Source organism: Phyllobates terribilis, unplaced genomic scaffold (genome assembly GCF_046119375.1).
Source record: "Phyllobates terribilis strain yellow unplaced genomic scaffold, ASM4611937v1 Scaffold_8__6_contigs__length_399053987, whole genome shotgun sequence".
Lineage (NCBI taxonomy): Eukaryota > Metazoa > Chordata > Amphibia > Anura > Dendrobatidae > Phyllobates > Phyllobates terribilis.
In genome coordinates, this window is record NW_027362768.1 from 82,862,054 (window position 1) to 82,878,327 (window position 16,274).

At 44.5% G+C, this 16,274-nt stretch overlaps 1 protein-coding gene across 1 annotated transcript in view; it reads left to right on the forward strand.

Annotated features, from left to right (window-relative positions):
- The window catches only part of LMX1A (LIM homeobox transcription factor 1 alpha), a 170,225-nt gene that overhangs the window by 134,290 nt on the left and 19,661 nt on the right, over positions 1 to 16,274 (forward strand). Inside the window, exons 5-7 of the mRNA XM_073643072.1 lie at positions 1,656 to 1,819; positions 3,374 to 3,451; positions 4,538 to 4,613. Of these exons, the coding sequence (XP_073499173.1) occupies positions 1,656 to 1,819; positions 3,374 to 3,451; positions 4,538 to 4,613 (318 nt within the window). The remainder of the gene's footprint in view (positions 1 to 1,655; positions 1,820 to 3,373; positions 3,452 to 4,537; positions 4,614 to 16,274) is intronic.

Sequence of the window (16,274 nt, forward strand, 5' to 3'; positions counted from 1 at the left end):
CCTCCTGGAGAGTGTTGCTCACTTGGTTGGCTTTTGTGAAGGGGTTTCTCTTCACCATGGAGATTATTCTGCGATCATCCACCACTGTTGTCTTCCATGGGCGCCCAGGTCTTTTTGCATTGATGAGTTCACCAGTGCTTTCTTTCTTTCTCAGGATGTACCAAACTGTAGATTTTGCCACTCCTAATATTGTAGCAATTTCTCGGATGGGTTTTTTCTGGTTTTGCAGCTTAAGGATAGCTTGTTTCACCTGCATGGAGAGCTCATTAGACCGCATGTTTGCTTCACAGCAAAACCTTCCAAATGCAAGCACCACACCTCAAATCAACTCCAGGCCTTTTATCTGCTTAATTGAGAATGACATAACAAAGGGATTGCCCACACCTGTCCATGAAATAGCCTTGGAGTCAATTGTCCAATTACTTTTGGTCCCTTTAAAAACAGGGTGGCACATGTTAAGGAGCTGAAACTCCTAAACCCTTCATCCAATTTTAATGTGGATACCCTCAAACGAAAGCTGAAAGTCTGAACTTCAACTGCATCTGAATTGTTTTGTTTAAAATTCATTGTGGTAATGTCTAGAACCAAAATAAGAAAAATGTTGTCTCTGTCCAAATATATATGGACCTAACTGTATTACCCGACCCCTATAGATCAAAACTTTTTACTTGTCAATATGACATGAAAAGTTTTATGAAACTTCAGTTACTCTTTACCAGACAAAAACACACTTTAAAATTGGATAGGATGACGTCAGGGCAAAGCAATGCTAGCTTGCATGGATTGTGTTACATTAGATTATGGCTAAGGCCTTCTTATTTTATGGGGTAAAAGAAATCTAAGGGTCCGTGCCCACGATGCGTTTTTCAAGCGTTTATGCTGCGGAATTTTTGCAGCGTAAACGCTTGGGAAATGCTTGGTAATCCTTCCCCCATGGTCCCCAATGAAATTCCGCACTTTCAATGCCCAATGATGTGTGGAAAAATCCGCAGCATGTACATTATTTGTGCGTTTACGCATGCGGAATTGCCTTCTCAATGCATTAGAAAACGCAAGGCAATTCCACATGTGCAAAACGCTTGAAAAACGTGCGAAAAACGCGTGTCAAATTCCGCACGCGTTTTTCCGGGCAAGGAGATGCGGAAATGAAGCGGAAATTTTCTGCTTCATTTCTGCATGGTGGGCACATAGCCTTAAAGTGTTATTCTCAAAATAGCAAGGCTCTCTGGAACCCTGTCTTGACTTGAATAATTGTGCACATGCTCAACCTTCCCTCCATATATTATCTACAGGACAGCGGGAAATAGCCAAGCTCTGTATTTGGCTATTTCCAGTAGTCCCATAGATAATAAAAGGACCACAATCATGTGTACCCCTCCACCCAACCCATTCTCAGGGATCCAGATCCTAGTCTTGGGATTGCTGGGGGTCCCAGGAGCTGGACCTCCAGCAATTAGCAAGTTCTCTCAACCCTAGGGATAGGAGAGAGCCTTCGATTTTAGTAATAACCTGTTAACAAAAAATAGGAGGGTAGTTTTAAGATAGAAATGTTTCTAATTTTAATAAAACATCTGTTACTAACTACAGTATGTAGACTGTGTTAGAAAGCAAACAGTTTATTTGAGTAAAACTGTTGGATGATTTCCCGCTTGTAGGTAAGAGCGATGATGATGAAGATGGGGGTAAATTTGAAGATGGAAAAGGAACTGAAGATGGTAAAGATCAAAAACGGCCTAAGAGACCAAGGACTATTCTGACCACACAGCAGAGAAGAGCTTTCAAAGCTTCATTTGAGGTCTCCTCTAAACCATGCAGGAAGGTAAGTTGGCGCTGACCCTGTTTTATTCCACTCTGTCAGATGTAATTTCTAGGATCAACTCAAAACATCCATGTATATGGCACAGAACGGCAATGCTAGGCCAAAAATCTGAAATGTTGTTAAAGGAGGATCAGAATTTTCAAACTTTTCAGAAAAAGAAAAGGTAAACATAATCGCATAACTGATGAAATAATAGTGAGGCTCAATGGAAATCCAGTCTCATAAAATGTGACTGTCACAAAAGTGGGACCAGTACATTTCCCACATACAGCGGAGGTGCATCCAAGCGGAGGTGCACCCAAGTTATTGCCCAGGTGCACCCAAGCTGTCTGTGAAGTTCTTTCATTCATAAACCTTATATTATCACAGCCATGCTCATAAATAAAGCTGCATACTGTCAGTTAAGATAACGACTACTACGTCTATATATCTGTGAGGCACTACTCACCTCTGCAGCGTGGCTCCCGTGTATACTGGAAATCATGATGCTCTGCTGGAACGGTTGTAGAAGTTGCTATTGACGTCTGATGGACAATTTGAACTTTAAAAGTCTGTCATAGCTACATTGGAGACTCCATTTGGACCCTCCGTCCCATATTCGACCAAGAACACTGGATAAAATAATGTAGTCTTCTAGTCTGCTGTTCTATATTGTCCTAAGTTCTTGACCCCATGATGGAAACTTTACAAACCACATTAAGGTCAATTGTGTCCATCTAAAATGCAGGTCTCCAGCATGTGAGGGGTCCGTCACTGCTGGTAATTACCTTGTTCCGCTTTATAATTAGAACAATGAAATTAACAAATGCTGATTAAACAAAGGCTGAACAACATAATTGATACTCACCCTAAGAGCAGGTGCGGATGACCATTTTTGCTCCATCAGAGAAAATCGGTCCGATTATGCTATTCACACTCTAATCAGACTTTGTTCAGAGTAGGATCCAATTTTCCAAGAGGTGAAGAGAAAAAAAATTAAAGGTTCTCCATCTTCACCATCATTTCAGTCCGAGAAAATCGGACTGCACTCGGATGTCATCTGAGTGCAGTCTGATTTTTTTTCATGGACCCATAAACATGAATGAGTGAGTGCCATACAATTTTCGGAGGCAAAACGTGCATGCTGTGACTTTTTTCCCTTGGACCACTCGGTCCAAGGAAAAAAAATCAAACATGTGCACGGTCTCATAGAATAACATAGGTAAGAGTGCTATCTGTCAAAACCATCGATAACACACGTCTGATTAAAACAGATGATTGAACGAGTCTAATAACTCACAAGAAATGACAAATTTATGATATTCCAGAGAATTTGATGTTAAAAGGGTATTATTCCAATATTATAAAATTGATAGCATATAGTTAGGATGTCATCATTTTATTAAAGGTGGGGTCAGTGATACCCATCAATCCTGAGAATTAAGAGGCTTAGTGTAGAGGCTTCATTCTCTGCATCAGTGGGGTCCCTTTAGCGTCACTTTAGAAGTTGCTGGCATTGTTTATTCTTGTATAGGATATTCTGTAAACTGACTACTTGATGTTTCCTTTGTGAAGGTGAGGGAGACACTCGCTGCAGAAACTGGCCTGAGTGTGCGGGTTGTGCAAGTCTGGTTCCAAAATCAAAGAGCAAAGGTAAGAAATCTAAACCAGCATCTGTATACATTGCTTCCTACAATTCATACCTGACTATTCTCATTGAGGACAATATAAGCAAATGCTTCCAAGTTACTGCATGTTGCTCCTAATCCTTCTAGGGTTTCGGCAACAGAAGCTTGGTACTATGTGTGTAAAATTCGACCTATCAGCATATAAAATTATTTAAGCAGTAAATCAAACACCATAAAGAAAAAAATATATGGCATCTCTCCCAAAAATGCAATAAAAAGCAATCAAAACATTTTATGTACCTAATAAAAAGTACCAATAAAAACTACAGCTCAACATGCAATATGTAAACTCTCATACAGCTCCATTGACAAAAAAAAACTATGGGTCTCAAAAAATGACCATGCAAACCAATTTTTTATCAAAGTTCTGTTTTTTTAGCACTACATAAATTAAAAAAACAATTATACCAGTTTGGTATTGCTGTAATCATACTGACCCTGAGAGCCATGTTACTAGGTAATTTTTACCACCCAATGTATGCAGTAAAAAAACAAAACTTCAAATTGGTAGCAGAATTGCGTTTTTTTTCACCATTTCTCCCCACTTTCATCCTGTTTGTCAGTACATCACATGGTAAAATGTCTGCAATTCAACTTGCAAAAGCAAGCCCTCGTTTGGCTATTTCTATGGAAGAATAAAAAAGTTATCGTTCTTGGTGAAAGGAGGTGAAAAAACGATAGTGAAAAAAATGAGAGGGGCTAAATATAATGTAACTGCTCCAAAAACTTGCAACCTGCTGCTCCTTTCAACTCCTCCTGTCTGCGGTCTGGTAATGAGTCCCAGCGGTGTGACACACAGGGTTCTAACAGTTATCACCTAGACCTTTAACTTTACCTTTTTTCAGGTGAAATAATCTGGTAGAGATTGTGAACAAACGTCATATCACATACCATTTAATATTTACCAAGGAAGACTAATGATTATCACTTGAGCTACAGAAAGAGCTCATCTCGCCATTCCCAGATCTGATATTTAAAGTGATTGTATTACCAGAATACTACGTAGACGGCTATATTCGTCAGTCTTATTCCTGTACTTTGCTTTAAACAGATGAAAAAGTTGGCAAGAAGACAGCAGCAACAGCAGCAGCAGCAAGATCAGCAAAACCCGAAGCATGTACCAGCAGGTAGGAAAATGTCTAAGGGCTGTATCCTCTTATAGCAAGGTATATTTATATATTTTTGTATAATATATACAGTACAGACCAAAAGTTTGGACACACCTTCTCATTTAAAGATTTTTCTGTATTTTCATGACTATGAAAATTGTACATTCACACTGAAGGCATCAAAACTATGAATTAACACATGTGGAATTATATACTTAACAAAAAAGTGTGAAACAACTGAAAATATGTCTGATATTCTAGGTTCTTCAAAGTAGCCACCTTTTGCTTTGATGACTGCTTTGCACACTCTTGGCATTCTCTTGATGAGCTTCAAGAGGTAGTCACCAGAAATGGTTTTCACTTCACAGGTGTGCCCTGTCAGGTTTAATAAGTGGGATTTCTTGCCTTATAAATGGGGTTGGGACCATCAGTTGTGTTGTGCAGAAGTCTGGTGGATACACAGCTGATAGTCCTACTGAATAGACTGTTAGAATTTGTATTATGGCAAGAAAAAAGCAGCTAAGTAAAGCAAAACGAGTGGCCATCATTACTTTAAGAAATGAAGGTCAGTCAGTCCGACAAATTGGGAAAACTTTGAAAGAGTCCCCAAGTGCAATTACAAAAACTATCAAGCGCTACAAAGAAACTGGCTCACATGAGGACCGCCCCAGGAAAGGAAGACCAAGAGTCACCTCTGCTTCTGAGGATAAGTTTATCCAAGTCACCAGCCTCAGAAATCGCAGGTTAACAGCAGCTCAGATTAGAGACCAGGTCAATGCCACACAGAGTTCTAGCAGCAGACACATCTCTTCAACAACTGTTAAGAGGAGACTTTGTGCAGCAGGCCTTCATGGTAAAATAGCTGCTAGGAAACCACTGTTAAGGAAGAAAAAAGCAGCTAAGTAAAGCAAAACGAGTGGCCATCATTACTTTAAGAAATGAAGGTCAGTCAGTCCGACAAATTGGGAAAACTTTGAAAGAGTCCCCAAGTGCAATTACAAAAACTATCAAGCGCTACAAAGAAACTGGCTCACATGAGGACCGCCCCAGGAAAGGAAGACCAAGAGTCACCTCTGCTTCTGAGGATAAGTTTATCCAAGTCACCAGCCTCAGAAATCGCAGGTTAACAGCAGCTCAGATTAGAGACCAGGTCAATGCCACACAGAGTTCTAGCAGCAGACACATCTCTTCAACAACTGTTAAGAGGAGACTTTGTGCAGCAGGCCTTCATGGTAAAATAGCTGCTAGGAAACCACTGTTAAGGACAGGCAACAAGCAGAAGAGACTTGTTTGGGCTAAAGAACACAAGGAATGGACATTAGACCAGTGGAAATCTGTGCTTTGGTCTAATGAGTCCAAATTTGAGATCTTTGGTTCCAACCACCGTGTCTTTGTGCGACGCAGAAGAGGTGAATAGATGGACTCTACATGCCTGGTTCCCACCGTGAAGCATGGAGGAGGAGGTGTGATGGTGTGGGGGTGCTTTGCTGGTGACACTGTTGGGAATTTATTCAAAATTGAAGGCATACTGAACCAGCATGGCTACCACAGCATCTTGCAGCAGCATGCTATTCCATCCAGTTTGCGTTTAGTTGGACCATCATTTATTTTTCAACAGGACAATGATCCCAAATAGAGATGAGCGTTGTTCTACTCGAACTGTTCGCCAATCTCAAATTCGAGCTGTTTTGGGCGGTGTTCGAGCCGTTCGGCGAACACGAACAATTTGAGAAAAATTCGGCTGTTCGAGGTTATGTTCGATAACTGTTCGTGCACCAAAATCATAACTGGATTTTTTCTCAGTAATGATGAAAATTAATGTTAATACGCAGTTTGAGTGTACAGCGGGGTGGGGGGAGGGGCAGGGGATGGATCTCTGCAGGAACAATGAAGATCTCCATTTTTTTTTCTCTTTCCCGCATTTACAGTGGGGAGGTGCAATCTGTCAGCCTATCAGCAGCGCACACACGGAGCGAAGTGCTTTTTTTCACACAAGCAAGGGCATGTGTCATTGGCAGTGTATGTCACATGTCCTTGCCCTATAAGACCAAGCCATTTTCCCCGTCGCCACCATTTTCTCACTGCTGCAGCTGCGTGTTAGACGGCACCGCTGTTGCTGTGTGCGCTATACCTTGTTAATTTCAAGCCAATTTTCGCACAAATCTACAGATAGCTTGGGAGTAGGGAATAGTTTTGATTGCAGTCCTTTTAAGGACTAGGTTACAGCATTTCCTACGACTTTTATCAGGCAGGTCTGTGCTCTTAAATAGATAGATTGTGGGAGTAAAGACTAATTGTAATTGCAGTCCTTTTCAGGACTAGGTTACATCAGTTCCTATCAGTTTTTGCCAGGCAGGTCTGTGCCAGTGCTGGGCAAGTTTTTTTCACAGCATTTGGCTGAATCTAGCTGTGTGTGGGACTTGTTGTATTAGTCCATCTATACTGACCTCCATCAGGTTGCAAACTGAATATATTTTTTTCTGCATCTACCTCTGAAAAAATATTGGGCTTCTAGCTGTGTGTGGGTCTTGTTCTATTAATCCATCTATACAGACCTCCATCAGGTTGCAAACTGAATATAATTTTTTTCTGCATCTAGCTCTGAAAAAATATTGGGCTTCTAGCTGTGTGTGGGACTTGTTGTATTAGTCCATCTATACTGACCTCCATCAGGTTGCAAACTGAATATATTTTTTTCTGCATCTACCTCTGAAAAAATATTGGGCTTCTAGCTGTGTGTGTGGGTCTTGTTCTATTAATCCATCTATACAGACCTCCATCAGGTTGCAAACTGAATATAATTTTTTTCTGCATCTAGCTCTGAAAAAATATTTGGCCTTCTAGTAGTGTGTGGGACTTTCTCTGTTAGTCCATCTATACTGACCTCCATCAGGTTGCAAACTGAATATATTTTTTTCTGCATCTACCTCTGAAAAAATATTGGGCTTCTAGCTGTGTGTGGGTCTTGTTCTATTAATCCATCTATACTGACCTCCATCAGGTTGCAAACTGAATATAATTTTTTTCTGCATCTAGCTCTGAAAAAATATTTGGCCTTCTAGTAGTGTGTCGGACTTTCTCTATTAGTCCATCTATACTGACCTCCATCAGGTTGCAAATTAAAAATAATTTTTATCTGCATCTACAGTACCTCTGAAAAAATATTTGGGCTTCTAGCTGTGTGTGGGACTTGTTGTATTAGTCCATCTATACTGACCTCCATCAGGTTGCAAACTGAATATATTTTTTTCTGCATCTACCTCTGAAAAAATATTGGGCTTCTAGCTGTGTGTGGGACTTGTTGTATTAGTCCATCTATACTGACCTCCATCAGGTTGCAAACTGAATATATTTTTTTCTGCATCTACCTCTGAAAAAATATTGGGCTTCTAGCTGTGTGTGGGTCTTGTTCTATTAATCCATCTATACAGACCTCCATCAGGTTGCAAACTGAATATAATTTTTTTCTGCATCTAGCTCTGAAAAAATATTGGGCTTCTAGATGTGTGTGGGTCTTGTTCTATTAATCCATCTATACAGACCTCCATCAGGTTGCAAACTGAATATAATTTTTTTCTGCATCTAGCTCTGAAAAAATATTTGGCCTTCTAGCAGTGTGTGGGACTTGTTCTATTAGTCCACCTATACTGACCTCCATCAGGTTGCAAATTCAAAATAATTTTTTGTATGCATCTAGCTCTGAAAAAATATTTGGCCTTCTAGCAGTGTGTGGGACTTTCTCTGTTAGTCCATCTATACTGACCTCCATCAGGTTGCAAACTGAATATATTTTTTTCTGCATCTAGCTCTGAAAAAATATTTGGCCTTCTAGCAGTGTGTCGGACTTTCTCTATTAGTCCATCTATACTGACTTCCATCAGGTTGCAAATTAAAAATAATTTTTATCTGCATCTACAGTACCTCTGAAAAAATATTTGGGCTTCTAGCTGTGTGTGGGACTTGTTGTATTAGTCCATCTATACTGACCTCCATCAGGTTGCAAACTGAATATATTTTTTTCTGCATCTACCTCTGAAAAAATATTGGGCTTCTAGCTGTGTGTGGGACTTGTTGTATTAGTCCATCTATACTGACCTCCATCAGGTTGCAAATTGAATATAATTTTTTTCTGCATCTAACCCAGCCAATAGTTTTGGCCTAATACCACAGCTTGGCCACTCAGCTCTGCTCGGTTACCATCCATTGTTTTTTTGTGCAAACAACTCCAGAGTTGTGAATTAGTTAACCACCAAAATGAGTGGAAAAAGGCCTGCTGCTGGTGGAAAGGGGAATAGGCGTGTTGGGAAGGGGAAAAAAGGTTGTGTCCGTGGGGTAGGTGTTAAAGCAACAGTAACATCTGCAGAAGAAAGACCATCTTCCAGCCAAACTAAAATGTCTACTTCTTTTAGCGGACAATGTGATAAGATCCCTTTCTTACGGCCACGCCAATCGCTACAAATTCCAGATGAGGCACAAAAACAGCAGGTGCTTCAACGGATATCAAGTGCTCCTTTAAGTGGGCTCTCCTCCACATCAACTTCAACATCACAAATACTCCAGTCCTCAGAGGTGTCACCCCAATCGCACTTGCTTCCTCACAGCTCCCAAAACTCCAGCTGCCCGTCTGAGTATGAGGTAGAACAGATGGTTGAGTCTGCAGAGCTGTTTACTCATACTATAGCCTGGGAATCAGAGGTCGACTCCAGCGCTTCTGTGAATCCAGACGAGGAAATGATCTGCACTGATGCCCAGAATCTTTATGAGTCGGATCCAGGACCAGACGCAGAAGGTTCTGACCATAATGTAGACCCTCATTCCCAAACTGTAACTCCTGTTGGTGGAGACAATGAGGAAGACGATGATAAGACTCAAATACCTGATTGGAGCGACAACTTTAGTTTTTTGTCAGGGCAGGAACAGGTTGGCTCTGAGGACGACGGGTGTGATAACACACAGGGTGATGATGATGAGGTTGGAGATCCCACTTACTGTCAACCCACAGTCAGCCAAGAGATGAGGTCAGCAGAGGAGGTGGAGGAAGATGCTAGTGACGACGAGGTCAGGTTGCGCCTTCCTGGACAGAGACGTAGTACTGGAAGCACGTCAACAACTGCATCCTCAAACACAACTCTGCCTCTCACCACAAGTCGTGGTGGCTCTTCAGGTCGCATGGGTGCTAAGCCTTGCATAGCCTGGGCATTTTTTCAGATCGATAAAGATGACCCAACTCGTGTTATCTGTAACATTTGTCAGCAAAAGCTAAGTAGAGGCCAAAAAATACATAGTTTGAGTACTTCATGCATGAACCGGCACATGGACATGAAGCATAAGTTGCAGTGGGAAGCTCAGTGTGCTACAATGCGGCCTAGCCGGCCGGGCCAACCACCGTCTGCCATATCTTGTGCATCCGCGGCCTCTTCATCCTCTGTGACTGGGGGGACAGCAGTCACACCTGTTTTGGGGCGCAGACCTGCCACCTCTTTACCCGCAACAGCCAGCGTGATTGGCAGGTCATAATTTTCTTTGGAGGTGGTAACACCAGCTGGTGTTGAGCGCTGTCCGACATCGATAGCACCACCTTTGGATCAAGGCAACCTAACATGTCCGCCTGCATCTTCCTCACAGACCGGCAGTTTGCCGGGGACACCCCGGCACAATAGCCAGCCCTCGGTCCCTCAGATGTGGACAAGTAAAAGACCATTTCCTCCTAGCCATGAGAAAGCTAAGAGGTTGAATTTCACCATCTGCAAGCTCTTGGCTACAGAAATGCTGCCTTTCCGCCTGGTGGACACAGAGGATTTTCGAGACCTTATGTCCGTCGCAGTGCCCCAGTACCAGATGCCCAATCGGCACTACTTCTCAAAGAAAGGTGTGCCTGCGCTCCACCAGCATGTCGCACACAACATCACCGCTTCTTTGAGAAACTCTGTGTGTGACAGGGTGCATTTCACCACAGACACTTGGACGAGTAGGCATGGACAGGGGCGTTACATGTCGCTGACTGGGCACTGGGTAACTATGGTGACAGCAGGACAAGGGGCTGCTGTCCAAGTCTTGCCGTCCCCACGAGTTGTGCGTCAATCCTCTTTATGTCAAAGTTCCTCCACTGCTTCTGCCTCCTCAACCTCCTCTTGGTCTTCCACCTGCACCCAAAGCCTGTCTGGTCATGCCACAAGCTTTCTAACTGCGCAGAAGGGATCCTGCACACCTCCTTACTATGCTGGCAGTAGGGCTCAACGTCATCAGGCGGTTTTTACTTTGAAATGTCTGGGAAATGTGAGTCACACAGCTGAGGAGTTGTGGTCAGCTCTGGAGAACCAATTTCATGAATGGCTGTCTCCACTGGACCTGAAACCAGGGAAGGCCGTGTGCGACAATGCTGCAAACCTGGGTGCGGCCCTTCGCCGGGGCAATGTCACACACGTGCCTTGTATGGCTCAAGTGTTGAACCTGGTTGTCCAGCAATTTTTAGCCCACTATCCCAGACTAGATGGCCTTCTGCAGAGGGCACGGTCGCTGTGTGCTCACTTCCGCCGTTCGCATCCCGCAGCTCAGCGACTTACATCTCTACAGAAGTCGTTGGGCCTGCCACTTCACCGGCTAAAATGCGATGTGCCTACCCGGTGGAATTCAACTCTGCACATGTTGCAGCGACTGTGGCAGCACCGACAAGCCCTGGTGCAATACGTTCTGACGTATAGCCTGGGCCAACGAGATCCAGAGGTGGGGCAAATCACGCTGGAGGAGTGGTCTCAGATCAGGGACCTATGCACCCTTCTGCACAGTTTTGAAATGGCGACGAAGATGTTTAGTGCTGACGATGCCATTATCAGCATGACTATTCCGGTGATTTACATGCTGGAGCACATGTTAAACAGAATTCGGAGTCAGGTGGTGGCACAAGAGGAGGTGGAGGAAGTAGAGGAGGAGGAGTTGTATGCGGAAGGGCTAACATCTGCAAGGTCCAGTCGGTCGGCAGCACCAAGGCGGCAGGCATGTGAGGGTGGGGGAGATGGTTTTACCAGGGCGCATGGTAGCAGCCAAACTAGTGAGGAAGGTGCAGGAGCCCAGGAAGAAGTGGAGGACGAACTGATGGAAGACTCATCAGATGAGGGAGACCTTGATCACATTTCTGTTGTGCGAGGTTGGGGGGGAGAGGACAGAGGAAGGAAGCATGATTGTTACCTCGCCACCAACACAACAGGGACTTGGTGCTCCTGGATGCGCAACACACATGAGTGCCTTCTTGCTGCACTACCTGCAACATGACCCTCGAATTGTGAGAATTAGAAATAATCCTGACTACTGGGTTGCCACACTGTTAGATCCCCGGTACAAAAGTAAATTTGCCGAAATTATTCCTGCCATAGAAAGGGATGCACGCATGCAGGAGTATCAGCAGAGACTGTTGCAGAATCTTACATGTGCTTTTCCACAAAACACCAGTGGTGCACGTAGTGAATCTCACAGTTCCAACTTGCCAACCGTGGGACCGTCAAGTGTTCAGCACTCAAACCGTAACAGAACCACAGTATCTGCTGGTAACATCAATTTTTCGGAATCATTTCACCACTTTTTTAGCCCATCCTTTGCAAGGCCACAGGAGACAAGAAGTCTGACACATAGTCAACGCCTAGAGACGATGGTACAGGAGTATCTCCAAGTAAACATTGAAGCCACGACTGTGTCACTGGACCCTTGCTCTTTTTGGGCTTCCAATCTGGATAAATGGCCGGAGCTAGCCACTTACGCCTTGGAGATCTTGTCATGCCCCGCAGCCAGCGTTCTGTCTGAACGTGTGTTCAGCGCTGCTGGTGGTGTGCTGACAGATAAGCGCACGCGGCTCTCCACTGATAATGTAGACAGACTCACGTTCATAAAGATGAACAAATCATGGATCCGAAACGACTTTTCTACCCCTGTGTCATCCTGGGGAGAGTAAAAGCTTGATGATTGGTTAAAATCACCCTACCAACCGTTTTAAGCTTTCAAATTACTAATCATGTTTATCTGTATCTTGACTGGAAAATAATTTGGGCTTTGTAGCAGTGTGCAGCACTGATCCTATTAGGCCATCTATAATAAGCTCCACCAGATTTAAAATTAAAAATAATTTTTAGCTGCATCTAGCCCGGAAAATAATTTTGGGGCTTCGAGATGCGCAAGACACATAAGTGCCTTCTTGCTGCACTACCTGCAGCATGACCCTCATATTGTCAGAATTCGAAGTAATCATGACTACTGGGTTGCCACACTCTTAGATCCCCCAAACTTTTCGATCAACCTTTTCATTTTAATAAAGACCAAAAAAATGGTCATTTTTGAAATTATAAGCATTAGCAGGTTGTTAGAAACTGAAATCAAACAGTTTTCAACTCAAAACTTTATTCTAGGTGATGTTACATTTTCACATAGGACCCCTTGTTCGAAAGGAGCTTCTGAACTCTCTCGTCCATTGAATTTGTCAGGTTTTGGATGGTTTCTGCTTCAATTGTTTTGCATGAGGACAGAATACCCTCCCAGAGCTGTTGCTTAGATGTGAACTGCCTCCCGCCATCATAGACACTCCTTTTAATGATGCTCCAAAGGTTCTGAATGGGGTAGAGGTCAGGGGAGCATGGGGGTCACACCATAAGTTTGTCCCCTTTTATGCCCATATCAGCCAGAGATGCAGATGTTTTATGTGCAGCATGAGATGGTGCATTATCATGCAGAAAAATGATCTTGCTGTGAAATACACGGTTCTTCTTCTTGAACCATGGCAGGAAGTGCTGTTTGAGAAAATCCACATACATTATGGAGTTCATCTTTAGCGCCTTCAGGGATCCTAAAGGGGCCGACAATCTCTCTCCCCATGATTCCAGCCCAAAACATTACTCCACCTCCTCCTTGTTGGCGCTGTAGCCGTGTTTGCGTGGGGTGTCCATCAACCAGCCATCCTCCACTCCATCCATCTGGACCATCGAGCGCTGCACGGCACTCATCCGTGAACAAAACAGTTTTGAAACCAGTCTTCATGTAATGTTTGGCCCACTGGAGCCGTTTCTGCTTGTGTGAAGTGGATAGAGGAGGTCGACAGGATGGCGTATGCACAGCTGCAAACCTCTGAAGGACCCTGCATCTTGTTGTTCGGGGGACGTTGGAGGCACAAGCAGCTTCAAAAACTTGTCTGCTGCTATGACAAGGCTTTTTTGCCGCTGCTCTTTGAACCTGACGTAATTGCCTGTAGGAAAGAGTCCTCAATTTGCCCTTATCAGCACGCACACGTGTGTACTGTGAATCAGCTACATACTTCTTGATTGCCAAGACACTTCATCCTGATCATCGCACAATGTTGATTGTAGTCATGCCTTGACCTAAACACTCCACAATTTGTTGCTTCTCAGCAGCCTACACATCCTTTTTCTTTCCCATTTTGGCAGAAATTGTAGGCTGCTTAATAATGTGAGAGAGCCTTCTTAAGTAGTCTTGCCTTTCATTGGACACACCTGCCAAACTAATTAGCACAGGTGTCTGCAATTGCTTACAGTGATATAAAGAGCCCTGACACACATCACCATCAATGAGTTTAACTGACAAACAAACAAATTCTTCCCTTATCACTCCTAAACACTTTTTGCATAATAATTTGGAACACAGTGTACATGTGCTTTTCCACAAAACACCAGTGGTTCACGTAGTGAATCTTACAGTTCTAACTTGCCAACCGTGGTCTGTATGGAATTGTTCAATAAAGGGCCCAAAATTAAGATAACATAGATGGGAGAGGTCTCTATGAATAGGAATTCCTAAGTATTTGATACCCTGTGAGGGCCAGGCAAAGGGAAAGTTGGACTGGATGGAATCCTATTTGGATTTGGGGAGGGAGACATCGAGGGCCTCAGACTTCGCTGCATTGATTTTAAAATTTTACCATGTAACAAAGTGATCTATTTCAGCCATAACAGCAGGGATGGATATATGTGATTGAGTGATATATACTAGGACATCATCAGCAAATAGAGAGCACTTGTACTCGGTGCCTCCCACCTCAATCCACCTAATATTGGGGTTATGGCGAATTGATGAGAGCAGGTGCTCCGTCACTAGGATGTATAAGAGAGGGGACAGAGGACATCCCTGCCTTGTCCCATTGGTGATTGTGAAAGGTGATGAAAATGTTCTGACGCACCCCCTGGGCCTTGGGACACCCGGAGCCGGACCCTTTTTGGTGGATGCTGGTGGTTGTAGTCTTCGTGGCGGCGACCCGGTTCCGTGGCTCAGGGCGGTCAAACCAGTGGCGGAACTATTTATGTGGTTTTGATGTTTAAATGTCCGACTACGCCACCCGTGGATTGCGGTCAGAGTGAACCGCCGCTACAGGGCAGACCGCTGAGGCTGGTGTTGTGGGTGCAGCAGAGCGTAGCATAACTCCCCACGGGAGGAGTATAGCCTCAGGGCAGTGTATGCGGAGGATGGGGGTGATGGTGCAGGGCAGCAGCAGTAACGACACGGAGTCAGTGATGCAGTCCAGGGCCTTTACTCACAGTTCTTATTATCCAGACCACGTCTGCAGGTAACGGCTGCCCACGTCGTACTGTGCTCACCAGATGAGGGGCTCAGACAACTCCCAGATAACTTTGGAGCACTTCACAGGACCCCCTTTGTGTGTCCTTTGTCTGGCCTTTCTTACCAACACTTCTGTCCGGCTGCCTCGGGCCTCCTCTTGGTAAACTTGGCGCCAGTTTCCCTGACCCTATGTGGTGCCTTCCTAGCGGGTGTAGCGAGGGGCTACGCCACATAAAATGTCAGAGCCTCCGGTTTCTAGCTGAGGGTCGTTTCCTGCCTCCACTAGTTCGGGGACCGGTCTCCCCCTTTGGCCTGACCCCTCCACGCAGGTGGATTCGAGCGTGCGGTGGCGACTCGCCCATCCGCACCCCTGGGATCCCTTCATTCCTCGTTCCTGGAGCCTTCTCCGCTCCTCTTCCTTCCTTCTCCCTCTTCCAGGCCTGGGCCTCTGTTACTAGGCCCGCCTCCGGAGCAGAGCTCATGCAGAGCCCCTGCTCCCTGCCACTTCTGCTCAGACTTCTCTGCACTGAACTAAGATGGTGCCCACCTTTTATACTCCCTTCTCAATGCACCCAGGAACTGCTTCCTCCCTGCTCCTGCACTACAGGGTTCCCCTTCCTCAGTGTTCCCTCCCCCCACTCCAGCCAGGGACAGGGACTGTCGTGCCCATCTCAGGGGCATATTGGTCGCCCTGCCCCACGGCAATGTGGTGTAATGCATGCAGGTGTCGGGTCCTGATCCACACTCCATCCTTACCTGAGAGTGAGATATCACACCTCTGGGTGAGGTGCAATACGTCTGTAGCAACCGAGCCCTCAGGGTGCTACAGTTCCATTTATCTTCAGCCTAGGTGACGTATTGCGATACAGGGCCGTGATTTTGGCTATAAAAGGGTCCCCTAGACCCCTACCCCAAGCTTTTTAAGAGAATCATATATGGCATGCCAGGAGACTCTATGGAATGCTTTCTCAGCATCCAACGAGAGTATCTAATTACAAATTTTTAACTGCATCTAGCCCAGGAAATACTTTGTGTCTAGTAGCAGTGTCTGCTAGTCAGCGGAGTATCCCGGCTGTTAAGCAAGCTACACCACCTGTAGTTTAGACACTTAATTTTTTCAAAGGAAATGCT